At 40.2% G+C, this 26,278-nt stretch overlaps 2 protein-coding genes across 10 annotated transcripts in view; one reads left to right on the plus strand and one right to left on the minus strand.

Moving 5' to 3' along the window:
- The window catches only part of LOC105472776 (ubiquitin specific peptidase 16), a 31,111-nt gene extending 27,380 nt beyond the window's left edge, over positions 1-3,731 (plus strand). For all 6 annotated transcript variants that reach the window (XM_011726318.2, XM_011726321.3, XM_011726317.2 and 3 more), the window contains 2 exons: positions 3,044-3,200; positions 3,308-3,731. In XM_011726318.2, coding sequence (XP_011724620.1) covers positions 3,044-3,200; positions 3,308-3,429 — 279 coding nt within the window. In that variant the 3' untranslated portion in view covers positions 3,430-3,731. The remainder of the gene's footprint in view (positions 1-3,043; positions 3,201-3,307) is intronic.
- Positions 3,732-5,185: 1,454 nt separating this feature from the next.
- Positions 5,186-22,879, minus strand: LOC105472774 (chaperonin containing TCP1 subunit 8). 4 transcript variants are annotated; one of them, XM_011726312.2, is made up of 15 exons: positions 22,720-22,876; positions 19,231-19,321; positions 18,415-18,494; positions 16,562-16,711; positions 15,886-16,066; positions 15,712-15,773; positions 13,964-14,101; positions 12,420-12,598; positions 11,243-11,309; positions 11,081-11,168; positions 10,881-10,996; positions 10,249-10,320; positions 10,006-10,170; positions 9,299-9,418; positions 5,186-5,413 (listed from the first exon to the last, which is right to left on the minus strand). In XM_011726312.2, exons 1-15 carry the CDS (start codon positions 22,777-22,779, stop codon positions 5,336-5,338), a joined length of 1,647 nt encoding a protein of 548 aa, XP_011724614.1. In that variant the 5' UTR covers positions 22,780-22,876; the 3' UTR covers positions 5,186-5,335. The 4 variants fall into 4 exon arrangements, with proteins under 4 accessions (XP_011724614.1, XP_011724616.1, XP_070951648.1 ...); XM_011726314.2 differs by having other exon boundaries at positions 22,695-22,855; XM_071095547.1 differs by lacking the exon at positions 5,186-5,413 and adding an exon at positions 5,614-5,848 and having other exon boundaries at positions 22,720-22,879.
- Between the last annotated feature and the right edge of the window lie 3,399 nt (positions 22,880-26,278).

Here is a 26,278-nt window from a genome sequence, read left to right on the forward strand (position 1 = left end):
GCAGGGGTAGAAAGTGAGGACGCCACAAACGATCTCAAAGAATCTCCATGTTGAAGAATTTGGGGCTGGGCGTGATGGCGCACGCCTGTAATGCCAACACTTTGGGAGGCCAAGGCAGTTGACTCACTTGAGGTCAGGAGTTCGAGACCAGCCTGGCCAACATGGTGAAACCCTGTCTCTACTGAAAATGCAAAAATTAGCCAGGCATGGTGGTGTGCACCTGTAATCCCAGCTACTCGGGAGGCTGAGGCAGGAGAATTGCTGGAACCCGGGAGGCAGAGCTGCAGTGAGCTGAGATTGCGTCACTGCACTCCTGCCTAGGTGACAGAGCAAGAAACTCTCAAAAAAAAAAAAAAAAAAAGCTGGGCCAGTAGCTGTGAAGGGCATAATGGAAGAGGCAGCTAAGGACAATTTATAAGATTATAGTCACATTGAGGACTATGACAACGTACATGATCATATGTTATAGTTTTGTTTCTTTTTTTTTTGAGACGGAGTCTCACGCTGTTGCCCAGGCTGGAGTGCAGTGGCGCGATCTCGGCTCACTGCAAGCTCCGCCTCCCGGGTTCCCGCCATTCTCCTGCCTCAGCCTCCTGAGTAGCTGGGACTACAGGCGCCCGCCACCGCGCCCGGCTAATTTTTTGTATTTTTAGTAGAGACGGGGTTTCACTGTGGTCTCGATCTCCTGACCTTGTGATCCGCCCGCCTCGGCCTCCCAAAGTGCTGGGATTACAGGCTTGAGCCACCGCGCCCGGCCCTAGTTTTGTTTCTTAGCAGTAGCGGCTGTCTGGGTTTGGGGCATGGCAGGTACATTATAGGATTCAGGGTGAGGTTTTGTGATGAATTGGATATGGTGGCAAAGCTGGTGGTGAGTATTGGGAGGATATCATTTGTAAGTGATACCTGTGGTTGAAGTTCCCAAATTTTAATGTGTATGTAGGAATCATACCTACAAATTTTGATCTGTAGGTCTGGCATGGGATCAAAAATTCTGCTTTTTTATTTTATTTTTTTCTGAGACGGAGTCTCGCTCTGTCGCCCAGGCTGGAGTGCAGTGGCCGGATCTCAGCTCACTGCAAGCTCTGCCTCCCGGGTTCACGCCATTCTCCTGCCTCAGCCTCCCAAGCAGCTGGGACTACAGGCGCCCGCCACCTCGCCTGGCTAGTTTTTTTGTATTTTTTAGTAGAGACGGGGTTTCACCGGGTTAGCCAGGATGGTCTCGATCTCCTGACCTCGTGATCCGCCCGCCTCGGCCTCCCAAAGTGCTGGGATTACAGGCGTGAGCCACCGTGCCCGGCCTAAATTCTGCATCTTTAATATAAACTCTCAGGTGATGCTGATACTAGCTGTTCATGGACCACAGTTTGAATAGTGATGGTCTAGACTACATATGGGGAATTGCATTAGTCAGTTTCCATGCTGCTGATAAAGATATACCCAAGACTGGGCAATTTACAAAAGAAAGAGGTTTATTGGACTTACAGTTCCACATGGCTGGGGAGGCCTCACAATCATGACGGAAGGCAAGGAGGAGCAAGTCACTCTTACATGGATGGCAGCAGGCAAAGCAAGAGCATGTGCAGGGAAACTCCCTCTTATGAAACCATCAGATCTTGTGAGGCTTATTCATTATCAAGAATAAGCATGGGGAAGACCTGCTCCCATGATTCAGTTACCTCCCAACAGGTCCCCCCCTACATGTGGGAATTGTGGGAGCTACAACTGAAGATGAGATTTAGGTGGGGACACAGCCAAACCATATCAGGAATGAAGCCAGAAGTCTTCATAAGCAAGGAGAATATGAGCATTGGAGATCCTGTTAGGTTAAAGAGTACAGAATAGGTGAGATGAGAGTTGAATAAATGGAAGACTCGTAGACTAAGACTAAAAATAAGATATATGTCCTTTGCGCTTAGGACTTTGAGACCAACCTGGGCAATATGCTGAAACCCCGTCTCTACAAAAAATTAATTTAGCAGGTCATGGTGGTGTGCACCTGTAGTCCCAGCTATTCCAGAGGCTGAGGCGGGAGGATCACTTGAGCCCAGGAGGCAGAGGTTGCATTGAGCCGAGATCACACCACTGCACTACAGCCTGCGTGATAGAGTGAGACCCTGTCTCAAAAAGGATTTTATGAAGTTGAAGGATCACTTGAGCCCAGGAGGCAGAGGTTGCATTGAGCCGATATCATACCACTGCACTCCAGTCTGGGTGACAGAGTGAGACCCTGTCTCAAAAAAAATTTTATGAAGTTGAACAATTCTGAGTGATGACAAGCCTAGACTTTAGTCCTGGTTGTGGCTGGCTAAAATGGAATGGCATCCTGTGAGGATCATAGATGGATGGAGAAGTACTAAGTTCTTCAGTGAATATGGAGGCACAGATTGGGAAGCTGAGTATAGAGACAGTACTACTGAAGGGCAGCGATACATGTTACGAACTTTTTACATGAGAACATAAATAGTTGTCTGAAAAGTGGCTCCTGGCCCAGAGAATGCCTGTTCCTATTGCCAGCCCTGTGGCATATGGAGTCCTGAAAGAATAAGCAGACTGCACTCTCTAGTGGGGAAAGTGAACACTTGAGAGGTTGAATGTGCTTCTCACCAACTCCCTTGGGGACATTTAAAGATGTAAGGGGTAATTTTTGGCACAACCTAAAATGCTGTCCTGTTCCTGTTCAGGGCTTGTCTTTTAAACAGGGTATTCAGGGTTGTTAATAGCTAGGGTTGTTAAGGTATTTTGGAATTATCCTCAGGCTCCTAAAGAAACTGGCAAGTTGAATTAACTTATTTGGTATCTGAGCCAGGTAACTGCATCAAGTGGCCTATGGCTTACGGCTTTTCTAGCAGGGGAACGATGGTAAATTTATAAAACCAGAAGTGTCTCAGGCTGAGAAGAGGTATGGAGAAGACTAGACTCAGGAGTGATTTCTGCACTCTCAAAGTAATGGTTAAAGACCTTTGTATGGTATAAACTTGCCTTGCCAATGACATCTGTGTAAACGGAACTAGAACTAACTTTTGGATTCTACTCATTTTTAAAGAATGTTGCAGAAGAAAATACAAGGGTACTCTATTCCTTATATGGAGTTGTTGAACACAGTGGTACTATGAGGTCGGGGCATTACACTGCCTATGCCAAGGCAAGAACTGCAAATAGTCATCTCTCTAATCTTGTTCTTCACGGTGATATTCCACAAGGTAAGATGTCTTGGAAAATTCAGGCACTCAGCAGATTATGGCAAAACCAAAAAGTAACCAACTTGAATCTTTCCATTTACGTTTGATTTTTCATTTCCTCTTGACAGATTTTGAAATGGAATCAAAAGGGCAATGGTTTCACATCAGCGACACACATGTGCAAGCTGTGCCTACAACTAAAGTACTAAACTCACAAGCATACCTCCTATTTTATGAGAGAATACTGTAATAGTATCAAAAGTACTTTTTCTGGAAACACGTTTATGACTTTTATAATGGCTGAAATAACAATAAAAAAGTAAAGACTAATTAAAATCATGTTCACTTAACATTAAATACATGCCAGAAGAAATCATGTTTATTTAAATATTGAAGGGAAAAATACCTAAAAATTTACAAAGGTTTTGTATTATCATGGTGGTTTTAATTCCTGCTTCGTTTCTGGAAAGCAAATCCTGAATTACTTAAGTCCTCTGTGTTTAATGTCTGGGTGATGGATCACAATACATCAATAAACTGACTTACCTAAAATCTTGTTTTATTACTGAGGAGATTTTAACTTCTACTGACTCACCCTACTAGGTAACACTTTAAAAAATGTTTCATCAGATGGGCTAATGAAGCTTCATTACAAGTCTGTTCATTTTATAAGAATCTATACTGACAGCAGAATATAAATGGGAGGAATGTTTCTTTGTAATCCTGATGCCAGTGTGCATAAGCTGGGGTACATAAGGCCTTACTCTGTATTTGCTCTGTGCCAGTGGTCAGCTGATCTGGGACAGATGTAAGACAAACTAGTCTCACTCCTATGAGTGTAATTGGGTACCAAACCCCTTAATACCAGCATACCAGAGAAAGCCTGCGAACTGTCCCAAGTCAGCCAGTGTTTGAGTTACATGCAATGCAAAGAGCTTAGGGACACCAAGCCTCTCTTAACTTCTTGAAAGGTTCTATATGAGGATGACTTCGACATACAATGAACACTTCTAACCTGCTGTGGCAGTAATGAGAGTTGTATCATTCCTAGCACCTGTTGAGTTTATGTAAGACCCAGTCAGTCATATTGCTTCTAAAATCTCTTGGAAAGAATACTAAAAACAGGCTGGCATGGTGGCTTATGCTTGTAATAGCACTCTGGGAGGTCAAGGCAGTAGAAACCTGGAGCCGGGAGTTTTGAGACCAGCCTGGGTAACACACACAGTGAGACCCTTTTCAGGAGGCTGAGATGGGTGGATTGCCTGAGCCCAAGAGCGGAGGTTGCAGTCAGCTGAGCTTTCACCACTGCACTCCAGCCTGTGCGACAGAGCAACACCCTGTCTCAAGGAAAAATACATACACACACAATTTCAAACAGTATTGAGGACCTTATATAACCAACATGTATAGTAGCACATGTCCTATAAAATTCAGTATAATTATTTATAATTATTTATTTATAATGTTCTTGGCTTTTTCAACACTCCTTACTGATTGTAACAAAGTAGGATCTGCTTTATGAAAACTGACTTAATTTTGTACATGTCAGGAGATCTATTTTCAGTTATAAGCATTTTTTGGTACTTTGCTAAGTAGAGTGTCTTCCATTCAACAAATTATTGCTATTGAAACAAGTCATCTTGAGTAAGGCATTCCAGAGCTGTGACAAAAACACTCTGGAAATCTAGTCCAGGTGTTGACAGACCTTTCCTGTAGAGGGCCAGATAGTAAATATTTTAGGCTTTGTAGGCCCATTTGGTCTCTGTTAAAAATACTTAACTCTGCCACTCCCTTGTTAGAAAGCAACTGCAGACAATATGTAATGGTATGAGCATGGCTGTTTTCCAATAACTTACTTACACAGGCAGTGGACCAGATATACATGGGTAATAGGCCTCTACTTATATAAGTGACTTGCCTTAAGTCCCACAGCTGATGTGATTAACAAGGTTGAGAGGAACACAAGTCATTTAGAGCCAATAACCGTGGTCATTAGACAATAAGGCTTTAACAGTAACAATATGTTTATTATAACATCCAGCCAAGAATACAAACACAAAATACCTCTTAATTTAAGGAGAATAAGAAAACATCAGGCGATTCTTAGAGTACTACTACAAATACAGCCTTCACCTACAGTAAAAATTAAGCCAATTTCAATCATTTTGGTCATCATCCCAGTCTTTCTTCCCACTTGGAGGCTTGGGCCCACCAGCTGGTTTTGCCATGATGATCTGCATAAAAAAGAATCACACAAAAGTATGCTTATAAACTCAACCTTTAGAATGAAAAGAATGCTTCTACTAGCATGATTTAAGATTAAGCAGTCTTCTTGATATAATTATGTACTGCATATAAAACACTATAGCAGTTTGCTAGCTCCCTTGTTAGAAATTCAATTGTAAACTTTCAGCAGCATGAGGTTTACTGCTTTTGTGGATAACTGCAACAAGATCCACACAGATTAGTGAATATTCCAAGACATGCACTTCAATAACTCAAAAAGCTGAAAGTGAAAATATGTGCATGCATCACTAGTATAAGTCGGTCAGTCAGTTTGGCACCTGATTTGCTATTTATATGTGAGATTCATCTTGCCAACCATCTCTGTCCCAATTTCCTTGCAGTTTAGGAGCTTTAGGTCCACCTGCCAGCTTTGCCATTATAATCTAAAGTAGTTGATACATAAATATAAACAAAGTTTAACATTGAAATTTTCTAAAACCTGTAAATGAGAACCATTCAAGCATCCAGTTTTCATAAACAAAAATCTAAGCCCTTAGTTCCCAACTTAAAAAAAAGTGCCACAAACCTCACCTTACTTAATCTAAAATAAATGGGTTTTAGTTTTTTTTTTTTTTTTTTGAGACAAGAGGACAGAGTCTTGCTCTGTTGCCCAGGCTAGAGAGTGCAGTGGCGCAATCTCACCTCAATGCAACCTCTGCCTCCTGGGTTCAAGCAATTCTCCTGCCTCAGCCTCCCAAGTAACTGAGATTACAGGTGCCTGCCACCATGCCCGGCTAATTTTTTATTTTTAATACAGATGGGGTTTCACCATGTTGGCCAGGCTGGTCTCAAACTCCTGCATGATCCACCCGCCTTGGCCTCCCAAAGTATTGGGATTACAGGCCTGAGCCACTGTGCTCGGCCAGAAAACATCTTAATTACCATCTGCAAACATAAGCTGTGCACAGTGGCTCAGGCCTGTAATCCTAACACTTTGGGAGGCCAAGGTTTGAGGCCAGGAGTTTGAGACCAGCCTCGGCAACAAAGAGACCTAGTCTACAAAAACTAAAAAAAAATATATAAAATATATACACATATATATACACATATAAAATCAGCCAACTGTGACAGCACCTGCCTACAGTCCCAGCTATTCAGGATGCTAAGGCAGGAGAATCAATGGAACTCAGGATTTTGAGGTTGTGGTAAGCTTATTATGATTGTGCCACTGTACTCCAACCTGGGTGATAGAGTAAGACCTTATCACAACAACAACAACAACAAAGATACCTAAACCTGAAATTCTCAAAGTAACATGTTACTGATTGAGGGTAATTTCAGAAATTTCAGATTGAATTAAAGGCATTAAGCGTAATTTTAGAACCTAAGTGCACCATGATTTTAAAAAGTAACTAAAAGCCAGGTGTGGTGGCTTACACCTGTAATCCCAGCACTTTGGGCAGCTGAGGTGGGCGGATCACGAGGTCAAGAGATCGACACCATCCTGGCCAACATGGTGAAACCCCATCTCTACTAAAATTACAAAAAAAATTAGGTGGGCGTGGTGGCATGCGCCTGTAGTCCCAGCTACTTGGGAGGCTGAGGCAGGAGAATCGCTTGAACCAGGGAGGCGGAGGTTGCAGTGAGCTGAGATCACGCCACTGCACTCCAGCCTGGCAACAGAGCGAGACTCCATCTCAAAATAATAAATAAAAAATAAATAAATAAAATAACGAAAACAAGTAGTTCACAGATTTTAGTGGGCACCATAATCAGACAGAGTGCTCATTAAAACAGACTGCTAGGCCTCTTCCAGCATTTCTGATATCAGTGGGTCTGTAGTGACATCCGAGAATCTGTATTTCTTCTTTTTTTGAGACGGAGTCTTGCTCTGTTGCCCAGGCTGGAGTGCAGTGGCGCCATCTATGCTTACTGCAAGCTTTGCCTCCCAGGTTCACGCCATTCTCCTGCCTCAGTCTCCCAAGTAGCTGGGACTACAAGCATCTGCCACCACACCCAGCTAATTTTTTGTTTTTTTAGTAGAGATGGGGTTTCACCATGTTAGCCAGGATGGTCTTGATCTCCTGATCTCGTGATCCGACTGCCTCGGCCTCCCAAAGTGCTGGGATTACAGGCGTCAGCCATCGCGCCCGGCCTCCGAGAATCTATATTTCTTATTTATTTTTAGTTTTTTAAAAGATGGAGTATCACTCTGTCAACCAGGCTGGAGTGCCATGATCTGATCATAGCTCATTGCAGCCTTCAACTCCCAGGCTCAAGTGATCCTCCCACCTCAGCCTCCTGCATAACTGGGATTACAGGTGTGAGCCACCATACCTGGCTGAGAATCTGTCATTCTAACAAGTTCTCAGGTGATGTTGATGCTATTTTGGGACCATACTTTGAGAACTAGTGAAATAGACATTCGCACAAAGATTAATCCAGCCCGTACTACACTATCCAATGCTTAAAGCTTGATGTGCAATTCCTTTTCTAGAATATATACTATACAAATTGAGGTTCATTATACTATACACTATATACACAAACTGGTTAGTATAGTTGGATGGGTTCTTTAGATACATACTTTACACCGAGTGCAAAGACTGGGGGAACAGATCAACCAACAACTTCCCCTACCATAAGATAAAGCAGAGTTCCTAGTTTAAAGCCAAAATTCAAAGTGCCTTTGTGACCAAGGGTGGTTGTTATTGTCTTGTTTGGATAATTGACATTCAGTTCCTAACTAACACAGTTGGAATTTTTGCGTACCTTATGCTGCAGTCTACTTAGCTTCTTCCGTCCCTGCTATTTTTGGTTTCCCCTTTTATTCTTAGCCACATTCTAATTTCTAGAAAATATTTCCTTAGATCTCTATTTATTTAAAAACTCAAACATATTCTTCCATTGAAAACCACCTAATAAGCTGATAGAAAAAACCCTGTTAATCTGGTACCCAAACATCTAGTTTCTGCTTATTTCCAGTGACTTGAAACTAAATATCCAGTTCTTTTTGGTCATCTCTTCCTATCATAGTTCCTCTAATAAATCTGTTACAATTAAAACCAACTGGTCCTTACTGTACTTAAAAGTTGAATTGTCTTTCCACTGATTTCTACTTAGGACTTACTCCAACTTTAATATGACATGACTTTTACCTAATGGATTTATACTGTCCCTCTAGCAAATTAAAATTTTCTATTAAGTACTTATAAATAGTCATTGCTTATTAATTACTTCTGGAATTTTGTGGGGGAAATGTATTATGTTTGCCAGAAAATGCCTTTTGGAAAAATAATTATGATTTCGGGTTTACTTCTATATATGGAACAGTTTACCACAGTTCAAAAAAAAAAAAGTAGAAATATGATTTTTAAACACCTTTAACATCTTTTAGTACCTCAAGCTATAATTTGTCATAGCAGAAAAAATTTTCAATGCCCAGTCCTCTTATCTGCAGACAGCTAGAGACTCCATTTTCCTTCAAGCTGGTGGTCTGCAATGTCTGCTCGAGGGCTTTATGGTCCTTCCAAATTCCATGTTAGTACTATACATTAAATTTACTCTCTAAATTATTTGTACAAAGGGGTTCTAAGGCTAGAAAGTTTGAAAGTTATATTTAAATTACATTTATTCCACTGATTCCAACTTAAAATGGCAAAGGATTCTTTCAGTGGAAAGATGTCCATTTTAAATTAGTTGTAATATATTCAATACAATTTATAATAGAAGAAAAAAAATCAGAGGGGGGCACATAGTGTCTCTAATATGTGAGGAGTGAGGACTAAGAATCCTTTGAATTAGAACTATGCTATGTTCTAGTTCTAGGAAAATATACTATTAAATCATATGCAAATGAGTATTTTTAAAGATCAAAATTTCACTTTGCTCACCTGATCCACTCTAAGTACAGTGACTGCAGCATTAGTAGCGAGTTTGATAGCCCAATATTTTCCCAGGTAAGTATCTAGAATACCAGCTTCCAACATGTCCTTTACAGCAGGGACTTCAGCCTGTCAAAACACAATTTTCATCCTTTCATTTAAAATCCTCTTATGTGAAAATGTTTACACCTAACAAAAAGCCCCACATAGCTCCTTAAATAGTAATGGAAAGTAACCAAGCACAGTACTACCTTACAGAGTCATCCTTTAGTATGTGAGGATTGGTTCCAGGACCCCCAAGGATGCCAAAATCCGTGGATGCTCAAATCCATTATATAAAATGGCATGGTGTTTGGGTATCTATGCGCATCCTTGTATATACTTTAAATCGTCTCCAGATTACATTATATAACAGTGTAAATAGTTGTTATACTGTATTTTTAAATGTCTTTAGTTTTTCCAAATATTTCAATCTGTGGTTGGTTGGATCAGTGGCTACAGAACTGGGCTGATTACACACTACAGAACAGAAGGCTATCAATAAAACAAGGAAAATGAAACATTCCTCCATCAGACAAACTATGTAAAAACTAAGAAAATAATCTGCTCCCAAATCAGAACACTGTTTCTCATTGATACTTCTTTTAAACTCACACTATTTTTAGGTTGTGCATTCCCCAAATAAAGCAATTTAAGTTCAGTGTTTTTTCAAATACCTCAATATCTAATCCAACATTTTTATTTCCTTCTTGATGTACTGCATAAAGTTTAGAGATTACTTCATTGGCCTTAACTCCAGAGTTTTCTGCCAGTGCGCGGGGAATAGCTTCAAATGCCTCAGCAAACTTCTTAATAGCGTACTGTTCAAGTCCAGGACATGTCTACAAGAAAAATGTGTTAATTATTGCCTTTTATTCAAGCAATGGAAAGAAAGTCAATTTATACAGAAAAAGCTGTACCTCTCCGTATGATGTGATCTGTTTGGCTAATTCAATTTCTGTTGCTCCACCTCCAGGTACAAGACGTTTATCCTGTACGTAGTCCCCCCGCCAAAAAAAAAAAAAAAAAAAAAAAACCACAAAAATTCACTAAAAAGCAGTTCGCAGTTTTCTCATCTTTTCACATTCCAGTAACCCCACCAAACAGGAGTTTTTATCAGTCATTGTTACTCAAATACATATTACAAATTTGGTAAAAGTGAGTGGGTGGGGCAGATTTTCTTAGTGCACAGTGTCTGGTGTATGAAAAGGACCAAAGTGAAGAATGGGAATAGCACCGTATCATTTTTGCATTCCACAGATATAGCACTAAGAACTGTTTTAGCAACTCAAAGTACATTACAATGGAAAACTACCATAAACAATGTTTTAAAAGCTCTGCGTTGCTGTTAACTCCTCTGTAAAATCCTTTTTGGAAACTATCATATTGAATAGCAGTGGACACTTAGGTAAAAACAAAAACAGGTGCTTCATTGCATATAAACCACTCATTCTGAAGTACTCGTGATGTGCATGAGTCTGCCAACTGTACTTTTAAGAACATACAAAGTACTCAGACCTTACAAACTACTAAGATTATTGCTAATACTGACCCTTGTAAGAACTTTGAAAGTATTAACACCATCGTCTACTGCCCTTTCTATGTCATCCATCAGATTGTCTGTAGAGCCTCGAAGTACTATGGTAGAAATGGCGCCATCTTCCTTTTCTATCAAAAAATTAAATATATTTGGTGATTAAATACAAGAAGCTAAAGCCCTGCACTTAAACATATTTTATCATTCCTACATACCATGCTTAAAAACCACCACCTGAGTATCTCCAACTTCTGAGAGGCAAACACTGTCACAATGTCCCATTTCTTCAAGGACAGGAGGTGTCTGTAAGAAAGTGACTGTTGTAATAAAAATTCCATCATGTTCAACTATCTTTTAGTGTTTTCCAAAATACATACCAATCTAGGAAGAGCCGTAGCACCAACTGTTTTACACAGTCTTCGGAGATCCCATTTTGAGTTTAGCCTTTAAAAAACACAAAGACCTTAATAAAAGTTTTAATCCATTTGATTTTAATTTCAGATAGCATATAAACTTCAAATTAAAGAGGAACCTGTATACCAGCCCCCACGTCACATTCTTTTTTTTTTTTTTTTTTTGAGACGGAGTCTCGCTCTGTCGCCCGGGCTGGAGTGCAGTGGCCGGATCTCGGCTCACTGCAAGCTCCGCCTCCCGGGTTCACGCCATTCTCCTGCCTCAGCCTCCCGTGTAGCTGGGACTACAGGCGCCCGCCACCTCGCCCGGCTAATTTTTTGTATTTTTTAGTAGAGACGGGGTTTCACCATGTTAGCCAGGATGGTCTTGATCTCCTGACCTCGTGATCTGCCCGTCTCGGCCTCCCAAAGTGCTGGGATTACAGGCTTGAGCCACCGCGCCCGGCCACGTCACATTCTTTTGACAGTGGATTTTAACTCAGAACACGTCTGGATTGCAATGAACACTGAGGCCAGGAAGCTGCTGACTCTGAGTGAGTCCAGCTGGCCAATAGTACCACATCTTAAGTCTGTGTTGTATGGCATTGTTCTAGAATTGCGAGAATGGAAATCACTTTAGGATGCCAGTGGTTTATAGTTCTAAAACACCAGGGAAACCCTTACAAAACTCAACAGCATATAGAAAATTTTTGCTTTACTTTGTGCAATCAATGTTCTGTGAACAGGAGTGATTTATTTTGCACATTTTATTAGGTACTAGGGATGGTGGTAGGTAGAAATGGGTAAGTTGTCTAGTGTGCACCATGAATGTGTTCATGGATTAAAAGGGATCTTCCTGACTCCACACTCTGATGGGAAATGCACCAAGCTTGTGTCTAGTCTCTTGGACAAGTTGTTCCTTTTGCCTGGAATGCTTTTCCCTCTTCAGATATCTGGTAATTGGTTCTTCAAGCTCTCAGCTTCAATTTATGTTTTCTCAGAGGTGTTTCCTGACCCCTCCCCAAACTAAGTCCTTCTGCTATTTGACCTAATACCTATACTTTTCCTTTATTAATAGTCATCGTGGTCTATTTTGTTTAGTGTTTTCACCACCGAAAAAAACATTTACGACATAGGTAAAAAGAATTTGGCTTTCTCTTACCTCACTAACATGATGTTATATTTGTTTGCATAATGAAGAGCCATGTCTGCCACTTTGCCACCTGTTACTACGACATTTGCACCAGTATCAGCAATAGCTTTGACTTGTGCATCCATGAGATTTTCTTCTCCCTTACTAAAATTCATCAATTCTTCAGCAGTCTTTATCAACACTGTTCCCTGGCAAAACAAGTAAACATTCCCTTTAAAATCATTTCACTACACTGGTGTTCAAAGTTGTAAGATAACAGTTTACTGAATAAATAATTTTAAGGTTTGGCTAAAAAAAAAAAAAAAAAAAAAAGAAGATAAATGTGCATATATTACGAAGCAGCAGAATACTAAATGCTTCTAGAACCTTCTAGATGCATCTGCTTTTGATAAGTACTTAGGTGGAAAAGTACTTCTAGTTATTTATTTTTGAGACACAGTCTTACTCTGTCGCCATACTGGTGTGCAGTGGCAGGATCTTGGCTCACCACAACCTCTGACTCCCTGGTTCAAGCGATTCTCCTGCCTCAGCCTCACGAGTAGCTGGGCTTACAGGCAAGCACCACCATGCCTAGCTAATTTTTGTATTTTTAGTAGAGACAGGGTTTCACCATGTTGGCCAGGATGGTCTCAATCTCCTGACCTCGTGATTTGCCTGCCTTGGCCTGTGCTGGGATTATAGGCGTGAGCCACCGTGCCCAGCTGAGAAGCACTTTTATTTTAAATATGTCAGGTAGGTGTCCTGGTGTTTGTCTTTTGACAAAGGTTAACTAGTATTAGCAAAACAACATTGTGGTTCTCAAACTTTTTCTAAAATGTGGACTTGGCGAGGCCGAGGTAGGTGGCTCATTTGCGGTCAGGAGTTGGAGACCAGTCTGGCCAACATGGTGAAACTGTCTCTACTGAAAGTACAGAAATTAGCCAGAGATCACTTGAACCCAGGAGGCAGAGGTTGCAGTGAGCCAAGATCGTACCAATGCACTCCAGCCTGGGTGACAAAGCAAGACTCTGTCTCAAAAAAAAAAATAAAATAAAATAAAATAAAATGTGGACCAAAAGACCACACCCAGCTCATGCTAAAAAATTTAAAAACTGTCAACAACTTAGATTTCAAGAATTCTAGAGATGAAGTCAGTCACTATTGACTGTAAACACAAACTTCAAACTTTCTAACATGTATTTTTAGAAACATACCTACCATTTTCAAATTACATTAGCTTATCTTGTTTCAGGATGCTACAGAATGTCAACTTTATTTTTGTGAAGAGCACACAAAGTACTCGCATTCTCATATTCTTTCACTTGCTGAATTTATAAGCTGTACCAGAAGGGCTGTGTGTCAGATTATAAATAATATGGCCACCATCTTTATATTTCAAGTTTAATGTTCAGTAGTTGAATTAGATATTCAAAGAACATAAATCTGGCATAAAAAAATAGGTAAGATCCTGCAATGTTCAGTTTTTTAAAAAGTACTTACTGGTTTAAGAGCTAACTCAAACAATCTGGAAGTGCAACCCCAATTATTACTTTTAAGGTTTGAAGTCTACATACCTTAGTTTCTGTTATCGTGCCATCAAAAGGACAAGAGTACACTGCTATTTTTGCATCTTTGACAGATGTTACATCACCTTCGGTTTCCTTCTTAAAAACCATGCCATGCAATACTGAAGAGGAACTGATACCAGAGCCCTAAGGAATTGAATACCAAAACCATCAGTGATCTCATGAAAATAACATTATGGTCAAACTGTTGATTCTCCATATACCAAAAATCTCCCTTTCTAAAATAAAGTCATAAACCAAGACAGTGACTCCTGGGATAAGGGGTGGGGTGGTGGACATAAAGCACGCCCTTCTGCTCTAGTCAGAAATCACTGAGGGAATGAGCTACTGTTAGGAGAGGTCCTTCAGCGTACTGGGAAGAACCAAAGGCAGAGAACTGCTCTTAGCCATTCAGTTACCTAGTACTTGGTGCCAATATACTAGCCACAGCTGTCAGTACTGCGAATACAACACAGAACAAGGCAAAGATTCTGTCCTCACAAGGTTATAATTTAATGGGGAAAGCTGGCAGTACGTGGAGGGAGACAGCAAACAGAACACACGAGGATCTTCAGGGAAAGCACATGTACTTATGTTAAGCTAAATTCACATTAACAATCAGAATGCCAAATGTGCAAAACCAAAACCACTCCACTGATAGGTTTTACTCGATCAAGCACATTTTATAAAAAATAAACTTTAATATTTCAATACTAACATTAAAGTGTGAATTCTATCATTGAAGAGGGATAGGGCAATTTCCACCCCACTCAAAATGGTCTTCTAAGCTTATTATAATTCAGAGTATTATGAAGAACACAAAAAAATTAGTATTTTGGGCTGGGCATGGTGGCTCACACCCGTAATCTCAGCACTTTGGGAGGCTAAGGTGGGCGGATCATGAGGTCAGGAGTTCGAGACCAGCCAGGCCAACACGGCGAAAACTCTGCCTCTACTAAAAAACACAAAAATTAGCTGGGCTTGGTGACGCACACCTATAATCCCAGCTACTCGGGAAGTTGAGGCAGGAGAATCGCTTGAAACTGGGAGGCGGAGGTTGCAGTGAGCCAAGGTCACGGCACTGCACTCCAACCTGGGCGACAGAGCCAGACTACCTCAAAAAAAAAAAAAAAAAAAAAAAAAAAAATTTAGCATTTTGTTTATACATTGTTCTTAAACCCACAAGACATCACAGAAAATGACTTTATAAGGAGATAGTATGTCAATATCCTTTTAAACTTAAATAGGTAGTAGTATTATTACAACTTAGCAGTATCAAAATGTTATAAAATAATGCCTCGAAGGCCAGGCACAGTGCCTGACGCCTGTTAATCCCAGCACTTTGGGAGGCCGAGGCGGGCGGATCACCTGAGGTTGGGAGTTCGAGACCAGCCTCGCCAACATGGAGAAACCCCGTCTCTACTAAAAACACAAAATTAGCCGGTGTGGTGGCGCATGCCTGTAATCCCAGCTACTCGGGAGGCTGAGACTGGAGAATCGCTTGAACCAAGAGGCAGAGGTTGTGGTGAGCCGAGATCGCGCCATTACACTCCAGCCTGGGCAACAAGAGCAAGACTCCATCTCAAAAAATAAAATAAATAAATAAAAAATAATAATGCCTTGAAAAAATCCTAAGTGTCCAAAATCATGAAGTAACATTTAGGTTTTGATGAACACAATTTTTTTTTTTTTGCACAAAAAACAAAAACAACAAAAACCTGATCTAGATATGTAGCATTAATGCATTTTCTACTTACCAGAATTTTACAGACTCTGATGTTATCAACATTGAAATGGCCGGAATCAGGAAAAATAGATACTGTTAAGAAATGAGACATATCAAAAGATTATTTTGGGACAACAGAGAAAATACCTAGTCATGTTAAAGACATTTTTATTTTGGATCTTTTCATTTACTGATATTTACTTACCGCATGCCTGAGCAATAAGCTTGGCCAGAAATACTTCATTACCATATTGTTTACTCATTATGGAGGTACGAAGTAGAGATGAGACTTCATCAACATCTCGAAGGTTTTTTGCAGAACAACATACCAAATTAGGAAGAATCTCATGAGCTTTTCTGCAGGCTATTTCATAACCTTCTATGACCTGAAATATAAACAACATTTCCTATTCTGACATGACTTAAAGTAGCTTACTTAGGTAACCGAATGCATATGGATGTTTATTTTTGATATAAAATGACAAAGAATATACTTTGGAATAATACATATAGTAGACTCTATTAGTTATGAATGGAGGCTTAGATGACAGCCCAAATTTGAATCTTAACTCTACCTAACTCACTAGCTATGAGATCTTGGGCAAGATTTTTCTAATTTTAATCTCTTTTCTCATCTAAAATAAAGTGGGGAAAAAAAAAGAAAAAATAGATAAAATGAGATTATAAGGCCTCAAAAATAGGGTTTTTGTGAGACTAAAATGATACTGCATGTGAAGCATATGTACTATAACGGCTGCTGGTACAGAGAAACTGCTCAGTACATGTTAGCTACTACTATAATAATGATTTTAGTTTATGTTTTAAGCAGGTGTACATGTAAGCAAAAATTAAGTAGGAGTAAATTATAAATGAACACTTGCCTCTGAAACTGACAGGCCAATCCTCAGAAGTTCTTCAGCTAATTCCAGCAGAGCTCCAGCAAATACCAGAACAAAGTTTGTGCCATCTCCAACTTCTTGCTCTTGCATATGAGAAGCCATTACAATCATTTTTGCAGCAGGATGCTGTACCTAGTAGGAAAGGTAATATCAAGTTAAACATCTGATTCTTAAAGCAACATAAAATTGTTCATTTCCCTTTCTTAGACTCCAATTTTCCTGTAGATTAGGTAACTCCATTTGATCACACCGCTATACGCTACTTATAGTGTGGTCACAAGAAAAAATCCAAGTCCCTTTATGCCGATCAGCACAAATGTATCACTATAAATAAGAATTTCAAAGTGCATCCTCTTTTGATGGCCTGTACATACAGTGCCACACATATGGTTCAGCATATCATTATATCTCACTAAATTAAAAAACAAAGTAATTACAACCACCAAACCTAAATATTTTTTTAAAATCCTTCAGGATAACTAAAATAGATACCACTTAACTTGGTCATGAGTCTCAGTATCTATTTTACCATATATTCTTGTTCTAAGGGCTATCATTTGTGATTTAAAGAAAAGGGGGAGTATAAAAGTTTTCTTAAAATGTAACATAATTTTACGTGGATTTTATTCTTAAGATTTAATTTTAGATATCTTTACAGAAACAAGCCAAGGAGTAAGAACTGAAAGCAGGGATTAAACTATAAAAGTCAGCCCTGTGATTTTATTATTTTGACAGTATCACCACTATACTTTAATAACTCCTGATGTTAACTCCTGAGATCATCAGTGTGCAACATTAACATTCACAATGACAAATCCTTGTACAAGTGTTTTGTGGAGTTAAAATTTAACTTTAAACTTAAAAAAAATTATATATATATGTATATATATTTTTAAGTTGGAGTCTTGCTCTGTTGCCCAGACTGGAGTGCAGTGGCGTGATCTTGGCTCACTGCAACCTCGGCCTCCCAGGTTCAAGCGATTCTTCAGCCCCAGCCTCCTGAGTAGCTGGAATTACAGGTGTGCACCACCACGCCCGGCTAATTTTTTTTTCTGTATTTTTAGTAGAGATGGGGTTTCACTATGCTGTCCAGGCTAGTCTAGAACCCCCGACCTCAGGTGATCCGCCTGCCTCGACCTCCCAAAGTGGTAGGATCACAGGCGTGAGCTACCGCGTCCAGCCAAAAATATTTTAAGAGGTTAGAGAAATGCTGATTCTTCTATAGTTTCATTTAAAACAAAAGATTAAGTTCTAGCGCTTTCAAGGGCTAAGCTGCAGGAAAATTCCCTGAGGCTGAATATGTTATCCTTTAATTACAAGGCGGGAATGAGGAATGGCTCTCTCTGCCTGTTCAGGTGCCAGATCTTCCTTACAACCCTGCTGGCAGGCAGTATCTATTTTATAGACTCTAATAGCAAAACTGGAGCTGAACAAAGTAGATTGCCATAAACTGACTGTTTTTATTTTCATAAAATCAAGTGGTTGGATCTTTTTAAAAACCACTGTTTTATGTATACGTTTTTGCATTGTGGAATAATTCACTTGAGAGTCACTCTATCGAATGAAGATAATGGTAATCAATTTCATATCCCAATTAGCAATGTATCACAACCAATCCCTCCACAAATTAATAACTTAAGATATTTTTAAGATTTCAGTGGTTACAATGTTCAATCTAAAGAGGACTCTCTATAATTAGAACAACCTGTATAATAAATTTTCAAGTTGGAAAAACAGTCCCTTATCCAATCTGAAATAAGAGATTTCTTCTAGTTAAAGTCTACTTAATTTCGATGTCACCAAAATATTTCTTGACTTTTAAAGAAACAACTTACTTCTAGTTCTCTTAAAATAGTCGCTGCATCATTTGTCACAAACAACTTCTCCAAGTGGTTGATAACCATTTTGTTCATTCCTCAAAAGTAACAGTTAAAAAAAGAAAAAGAAAGCCATTATTAATCAAATCCTTACCCAAATACCCACGAAAATCTAGTAAAAAAATATAAATTTGTGTATTTAAAAAATAGCTTTGTAAGAAAACACATACTATCTATTCTTCAAGTTTATCTTATAGCCCCATGGGCATTCTCTGACCGCAGACCCATATTCTTTCTTTCCTTTTTAATGTCCTACAATATTTACTACGTAACATGCCAAATCTCACATTTTTGCCAATTTCTGTCTTCTCTTGCAACATGATTGTCATGCAACAAGTGCTCAACAGATATTAATATGTAAAAAGGACAAAATAACCTATTTAGTATATTTAGTTGTATGTTTATTCCATGAAACTGTATCAATTAAATTTAATTGGCGGTAGAAGGCAAGAAGAAGGAGGGAATTTTCTTCCTTAAACTACGTCACTTTTATATTCAGTGTTTGTCACAATGAACATTAGGTACTATCTTACTAGTCAAAGTGTTATAATTTTTCTACCCTCTCAACAGGATAAAAAGTAATATATTGATCCCTATTTTTCTAGAGATCTGAGTTGACTGAAAATTAGAAATAACTAAAAACTTGAACTATTAATTAAGCTATCAAATTAACTTCCAAAGCCATACTATAACATCCTCAGAACAAGTTTGAAAGAAGAGGTAGTACACAAAATTCTACTACTGTATCTTTACAAATATTAATTTAGAAATTACCATTTGGTCCATATGCTGTACGAGTGGTTTGGGCAAGCTCCTTGCAAGCTTGTATATTTCTATACACAGCCTCTTCTAATCCTGAAAAGTGCTGTTAAAACAAACAAACAAAAAACCCCGCTAATTAGACAGGACAGTGAAACAAGAATTTTCAAACAGAAGGTATCTTCGCTTATATCTTGCTTCTAATAAAGAGGGAGCATAGCTGAGGTATTCGGCACAAGAGGGCTGGTTACAAATCTTAGCTTTCTGGCTTTTTAATTTGGGCAATTTTCTTAATATTTCTTCATTATAAAATGCGGTAATTATAATAGTACCTACCTCATAGGATTGTTGAGACAATCAAACAAAATTTATGTAAAACATAGCATTTGATATTCATAAATGATGCATACATTTCCTCTCTAGCTGAATGAATAAAAGTATAACATTTTGGGGGACTGCAGGTACCTACTTACACATCAAATCGTAAGACTTATAATTTTTTTATTAAAAGTAGTGAAAAGTACAGGGAACCATGCTAAGGCTAATTAGAGAATGGGAATGAGGTACTTCAAGTCGAATACCTTTCCAGAGTTTATCGGTATTTTCTAATGTTGAAATGTGGAATATTTTTCTCATTGTGTTAGAATCTGGGCTTTTGTAAAGCCAGAAGTTCTTTAAGTATGTGCCACTGAAGTGTTTAGGGACTGAAGTACCCAGACTGTTGAATACTTTTTTTGAACTGCAACATTATCCCAATGTATACGTATTGAAAAAGTGAACTGTTCACAGTACTAAAAACTCTCACAAATTCCACACTAGATTTTTTAGAGTTGAGGTTTATTTGGGTCCTCAGATATATTTCACTAATCTACAGTGCATGAGAACATTTCTTTAGAGCTGTGCTGCCCAATACAGTAGCCACTAGCTACACGGGGCTAGTGAAAGCAATTAAAATAAATTTTCAAGTAATTAAAATTTAAAAATTCAGTTCCTCAATTGCAGGAGCCACACACAGTTCAAATGCCCAGTAGCTACATGTGGCTTGTGAATATCACATTGGACAGGCTGATACAGCATATGTCCAACACTGCAAAAAGTTCTATTACACAGTACTGCTTTACAATACAAGCCATGATTTTGTGATCCAAAACCAAGGTTAATAGCTGTTACATTTTTTTGAGAGAGAGAGTCTCTATCGCTCAGGCTGGAGTGCGGTGGCACGATCTCAGCTCACTGCAACCTGGGCCTCCCAGTTCAAGCAATTCTGGAGGCTCAGCCTCCTGAGAAGCTGGGACTAGAGGCGCGCGCCACCACACGAGGCTAAATTTTTTTGTATTTTACCCCCGCCAATAGCCACTACTCTAAAAGCATCTTCAGCAATAAGAACTGTATTCCAGCAGTAACACTTAAGTCTGAACTCCTGGCTTCCACTCTTCCTTCTTCCCCTCACTCCCCATTCTGTGAGAAACTACCATCTGATCAGATCCCATCATTCCCATACTTAAGACCTTCAAGGCCGGGCGCGGTGGCTCACGCCTGTAATCCCAGCACTTTGGGAGGCCTAGGCGAGCGGATCACGAGGTCAGGAGTTTGAGACCAGGCTGGCCAACATAGTGAACCCTTGTCTCTACTAAAAATACACAAAAAATTAGCCGGGCGTGCGCCTGTAATCCCAGCTACTCTGGAGGCTGAGGCAGGAGAATCGCGTGAACCTGGCAGGCGGAGGGTGGAGAGAGCGCCACTGCATCCCAGCCTGGGCGACAGAATGCAACCTCGTCTCAAAAAAAAAAAAAAACCACAAACAACAAAAAAAAAACCCTTCAACAGTTTCCCATCCCGCTTAGGATAAAATGCAAATCCCTCTTCAGGGAAACAAGGCCCTACATATCCTGGCCCGTGTATCCTTGTATAGCTCCTCCTCTAAATTTACCATTTTCTTTTCTTTGGTAAGCTTCAGCCCTATAACCTGTTTTCTGGTTTTTTTTTGAAGAAGAAAAAAAACAGGTTCAAATCATTCCTTCCTCAGGGTCTTTGTACTAGTTAAGTACACCTAAATAAGAGGTGGGGGGAAACAGCCCAGGTTCAGGGGCTTCTCTCACTAAGCACAGAGCTAAGAGTTCTTCCCTAAATATCTAAGTGTTCTGTCTATTCCTGATCCTTCTTTTAGAGACATTTTAACCTCCTGTCATCCTCTACTATAGTACGGTTTCTTTCATCATTATTTGGAATTCTCCTTTTAATCATTATATCTGCCTTAGAAGCACATAAACTCTACGAGAAGTGGGACTTGTGTTTTTCACTGCAGTTCCTTCAGTACCTATTTATTGAATGAAATAGTTCAGTGTTCTGTAAAAATCTACTAGCATTGGAAATACAAATAATGTTTTGTGATACAAGAGTTTTCCAAAACTGTATTAGTGAAAAAAACCCAAATTGGAAGCTAATATCTCAGCCTGATTTTTTAAGGAAATCAGCCCATATTATTTTCAAAAGATGATGCCACCAACATTTACATTAAACCCTGACATTTACTTACTATAATGACATTATTTGAAGAGTGCATTCTACAAACATGAACCTAGTTGTATTAAACTGTTAATGCTCCCTGTACCTCGCATAACCTTAAATTCGACCACACTGATCTATTTCTTGAATTAACAAAATCTGGAGGACATACAGAGGAACGCAATTTGAATAGCACAAGAGACAAATTTATCAACAGTGCAGTAAGATATTTTTTAAAACTATGCTACTGAAATAACGTTCAAGACACGGCCATTAAACAAAACAGTGTCATCTGCACCACTGTATCACTTATCCTGCAGATTACAGGGTCAGAACTCAAAGACACCACCCTCTTGGTCCAATCTCCATAATTTAAAGATCAAGAAAACAAAACCCAAGAGAGTTAGGTTTTAGACTAAGCCAGCTAACATAAGTTGGGACTGGAACTCATCTGGCTACAACGCATGGCTTCTGTCAACCAAGCTGAAAGCCTTGTTTCTCACTGGGAAAGAAGCAACCACGACCCGGCCCTTTTTCCCACACTCTCTTCTCTGGATCGCCTAGTTCTCCTTCTTCCCCATCCTATAACTCGCGAGCTATGTGTCAATCGGCGTCGCAGTTCCCAAGACAATTTCATCTACGTTATTCAATTTCACCCTCACAACCCCTTTTAAGCGTGACGGGCCTTAGCCCCATTTATGGATGGAGGCAAAACGCACGCGCGGCTTCACGTCCGTCCACCTTCAAGGTGTACAATGTCGATCGTGCCGCCCACCCCTCAGCCTTCTCCCGGTCGCGGAAGAAGAGAAGTGCCTGTAGGCCCCGGGACACCTGGAAGGCCGAGTCCTTCCAAGATCACCTCCCTTTCTGGAATCTTCTCTCCCCCGGCCGCTGTGCCAGGGCAGCACGCTCAGCCCGTTAGTAGGCCCTCCTACTTCGCCGCGGCCGCCGCAGCCCTATGCTGACTCTCCCACCTCATTCCTTTCCTTCAGCCCTTACTTTCGCTCCCTCCTTGAGCATCTGGGCAAAGCCCGGAGCCTTGGGAACGTGAAGCGCCATGGCCAGGCTGCAGGAAGCCGTTCACGCGACCACTCGGAAGAAAGCGGAGGAAGCAAGGAGCACGCACAGCCTTCTGGGAAAGCAGCGTGCGGCCGTGTCTCGTTCTTCCTCGCTCTCCAGTTAGCCCGCCCTTTCCCCGCCGCCAGAGGTGAAGCATCGCGAGAAGAGCAACTTCTGTGACCAGAACCAAGCTGACGATCCCCGATCGGGTCGATCGATAGGGCGGGCCCAGGGAGCGCCTCGGGTTTCCGGCTCACGCACGCGCAGACGGCCCAAGCCGTGGGAGCTTGTTCCAGTCTGTGCTCCCTGATCGGACTCAGTAGTCGCGGTGTTAGATTTTTGCGGCTTTTGATGTGGAAGGCACACATCCTTAGCTTAATTTCCACGTAATATTCCAGACCCAGCCACCAACATCAGGGCAGGTGTGTGTGTGTGGTTTTTTTTCCCCGAGGCAGAGCATCTGCCCCATCCGCCAAAATTGCCTTTGGGCGTGCGCTGTGTGTTGGGCACCATAGGAAGCGCTGGGAATGCGCATGATAATTAAAGTCGTCACCAAGGGTAGCGTAGCACACATCAAATGCTCACGTGTGCCAGGTTCTGTGTGATCTGCTTTACATGCGCCAGGTTCTGTATGATCCGCTTTCCATGGAGTATCTCTGTTAATGGTCAATCTTAAAAATTAATGAATTGATTAAAATAACATTTAGTTTTCCTTCTACAAAATGGAGACAATACCATTTGATTTTTAATGGTATTGTTTCCATTTTATGGAAGTGAAACTGAAGTTCACAAAGGGTAAATAATTTTCCCAAGATCACAGAGCTAGTAAATATTACAGCTAGAATTCCTACCCAGGTCAGACTGATTGCAAAATGTATACATTTTATATAAATATATCTGATTTATATATAAATTTATAGATAAATATAAATCCCTTCGGCTTGGTGGCATGCACCTGTAGTCTCAGCTGCTCAGGAGGCTAAGGTTGGAGGATCTGCTTGAGCCTGGGAGGTTGAGGCTGCAGTGAACTGAGATCATGCCACTGCACTCCAGCCTGGGCAACAGAGTGAGGTCCTGTCTCAAAAAAAAAAAAAATCTTTTTTTGCAAAAATATAAATGCCAGTGATATGGTTTGGATTTGTGTCCCTGCCCAAATATGATGTGGAATTATAATCCCCAGTGTTGGAGGTGTGGCCTGGTGGGAGGTGATTTGATCAAGGGGGCGAACGTCCCCATTGCTGTTCTTGTGATAGTGAGTGAGTTCTCATGAGACCTAGTTGTTTAAAAGTGTGTGGCACCTCCCTACTCTGTCTCTTCCTCCTCCTCCAGCCTTGTAGGACTTTCCGGCTTCCCCTTCACCTTCCACCTTGATTGTAAGCTTCCCGAGGCTTCCCCAGCCATGCTTCCTGTATCGCCTGTGGAACTGTGAGCCAATTAAACCTGTTTTCTTTATAAATTACCCACTCTCAAGTAGTTCTTTATAGCGATTAGAGAACGGACTAATACAGCCACCTTTTTCCTTCTTGGAAAATAGGGATAGTTTTAATAAAATCATACATATTATTGTGTGATAAGGTTATTGTTATTTTTTAAATAATGTTTACAAATTTATCAGTTTTAATTTCTCATACAGCAAATATTGATACCTATAACCCACATAAACCAAAGGCCTTTGGGGAAGTCAATACTTTTTTTAAGAGTCTAAAGGTGTTCTGAGACTGGTACGTTAGAGAACTACTACAATGATCAGGCCCGAACAACAGAACGATCCAAGATTTTTCCCTCGATTAGCTAAGAAATAAATAAAAGCACATTCCTCCGACTCAGAGATAATGTTGCTTATAAAAATAGCTAACACAAAATAAAACTGAAAGGAGCTAAAATGACACCTGATTTTTTTTTTTTTTTTTTTTTTTTTTTTTTTTTTTTTTTTTTGAGACGGAGTCTTGCTCTGTCGCCCAGGCTGGAGTGCAGTGGCCGGATCTCAGCTCACTGCAAGCTCCGCCTCCCAGATTCACGCCATTCTCCTGTCTCAGCCTCCCGAGTAACTGGGACTACAGGCGCCCGCCACCTCGCCCGGCTAGTTTTTTGTATTTTTTTTAGTAGAGACAGGGTTTCACCGTTTTAGCCAGGATGATCTCGATCTCCTGACCTCGTGATCCGCCCGTCTCGGCCTCCCAAAGTGCTGGGATTACAGGTTTGAGCCACCGTGCCCAGCCTAATGACACCTGATTAATTTTATTAATTAAAAATGGAGGAATCAAATCTTGAGAAATGTATAACTAGACCATGGAAAATAGAACTTGAGGAAAAAACCATTGATAGATCAAATTTTTGTTGAAAATTTATAATAAAAAATTGATCTTTAATTTTAACAAATAGGAAATGGGAAGAATTAAAATCAATTTAAATCTGTATGGTAATTTATCAATGAATGAAATGGACTTAACTGCTAAGAATACTTTCTAGATGAAAATTAGAAACTTTATATAATTTGGGTTAAACTGCATTCATAATGATAGAGTCAAAACAAGGGCCAAATATTCGCTGAGTCCAAAAGGTCAAATATTCCTTGCCCAGAAAAGAAACACAAATATTTAAAGTGACTTCGAGGCCTGGGTTCTGGTCCTTGTTTATCTCACTGGTATCTTCTCCATTTTGGCATTAATGTCCTGTATTCTGGCCCCAGTACCTGGAATAGTTCATGCTGTCTGCTTTACCACTTCTGCCTCAGGGTCTTTACCTCTGCTGTTCTTCCTACCTAAAATGCTCTTCTATTCCCTTTTGGCTGAGTTAATTCTACCTCAGTATGCAGACACTTTCATTAGAAAGTCTTTGATGACTCCCGAGACATTCCCTGTTTGTCATTCTCATAGCTTCTGTGTTTCTCCTTCATAGCACTTAACACAGTTGTAATGACGGAATTACTTGTCTTCTTTCTCCACCAGCAGGTAGATGCTGAATCACCAGCACTTATAGTGTAATTGGACAATGCACAGAGTAAGGATTCAATAAATAGTCGTCAAATGAACTACTGGGTGACCAAATGGGTATCCAGAAGAGGAGATCGAAAAATTGAGGTGCTGTGGTCTCAATGTTTGTGTCACTCCAAAATTCGTATGTTAAAATCCTAAGCCCCGAAATGATGGTATTACATAGGGCCTTTTGGGAGATGATTAGTTCATTAGGTCTCCACCCTTATAAAAGATTAGTGCCCTTATGAAAGATGCCCAAGGGAGCTTAATTTGCCTTTCCACCATGTGATGACACAGCTAGAAGGTGCTATCTATGAACCAGGAAGCAGGCCCTCACCAGTCTCTGTATCTGCTAGCACCTTGATCTTGGACTTCCAGCCTCCAGAACTGTGAGTAACACATTTCTCTTGTTTCTAAGCCACCTAGTTTATGGTATTTTGTTATACCACCCCAAACAGATTAAGACATGGGAGGCATGGTCTGTATTCTTCCCATCCAGACGTATATAAAGTAAAACCAGAGAA

This window comes from Macaca nemestrina, chromosome 4, assembly GCF_043159975.1.
Source record: "Macaca nemestrina isolate mMacNem1 chromosome 4, mMacNem.hap1, whole genome shotgun sequence".
Classification (NCBI taxonomy): domain Eukaryota; kingdom Metazoa; phylum Chordata; class Mammalia; order Primates; family Cercopithecidae; genus Macaca; species Macaca nemestrina.

Coding starts and splice junctions, on each gene's coding strand:
- LOC105472774 (XM_071095547.1), bottom strand. CDS start 22,779: ATGGCGCTTCACGTTCCCAAGGCTCCGGGCTTTGCCCAGATGCTCAAG. Junction 18,495..19,230: donor TACAGCATATGGACCAAATG/GTAATTTCTAAA, acceptor GTTACTTTTGAG/GAATGAACAAAATGGTTATC. Junction 10,321..10,880: donor CTTTCAAAGTTCTTACAAGG/GTCAGTATTAGC, acceptor GACTACGTACAG/GATAAACGTCTTGTACCTGG.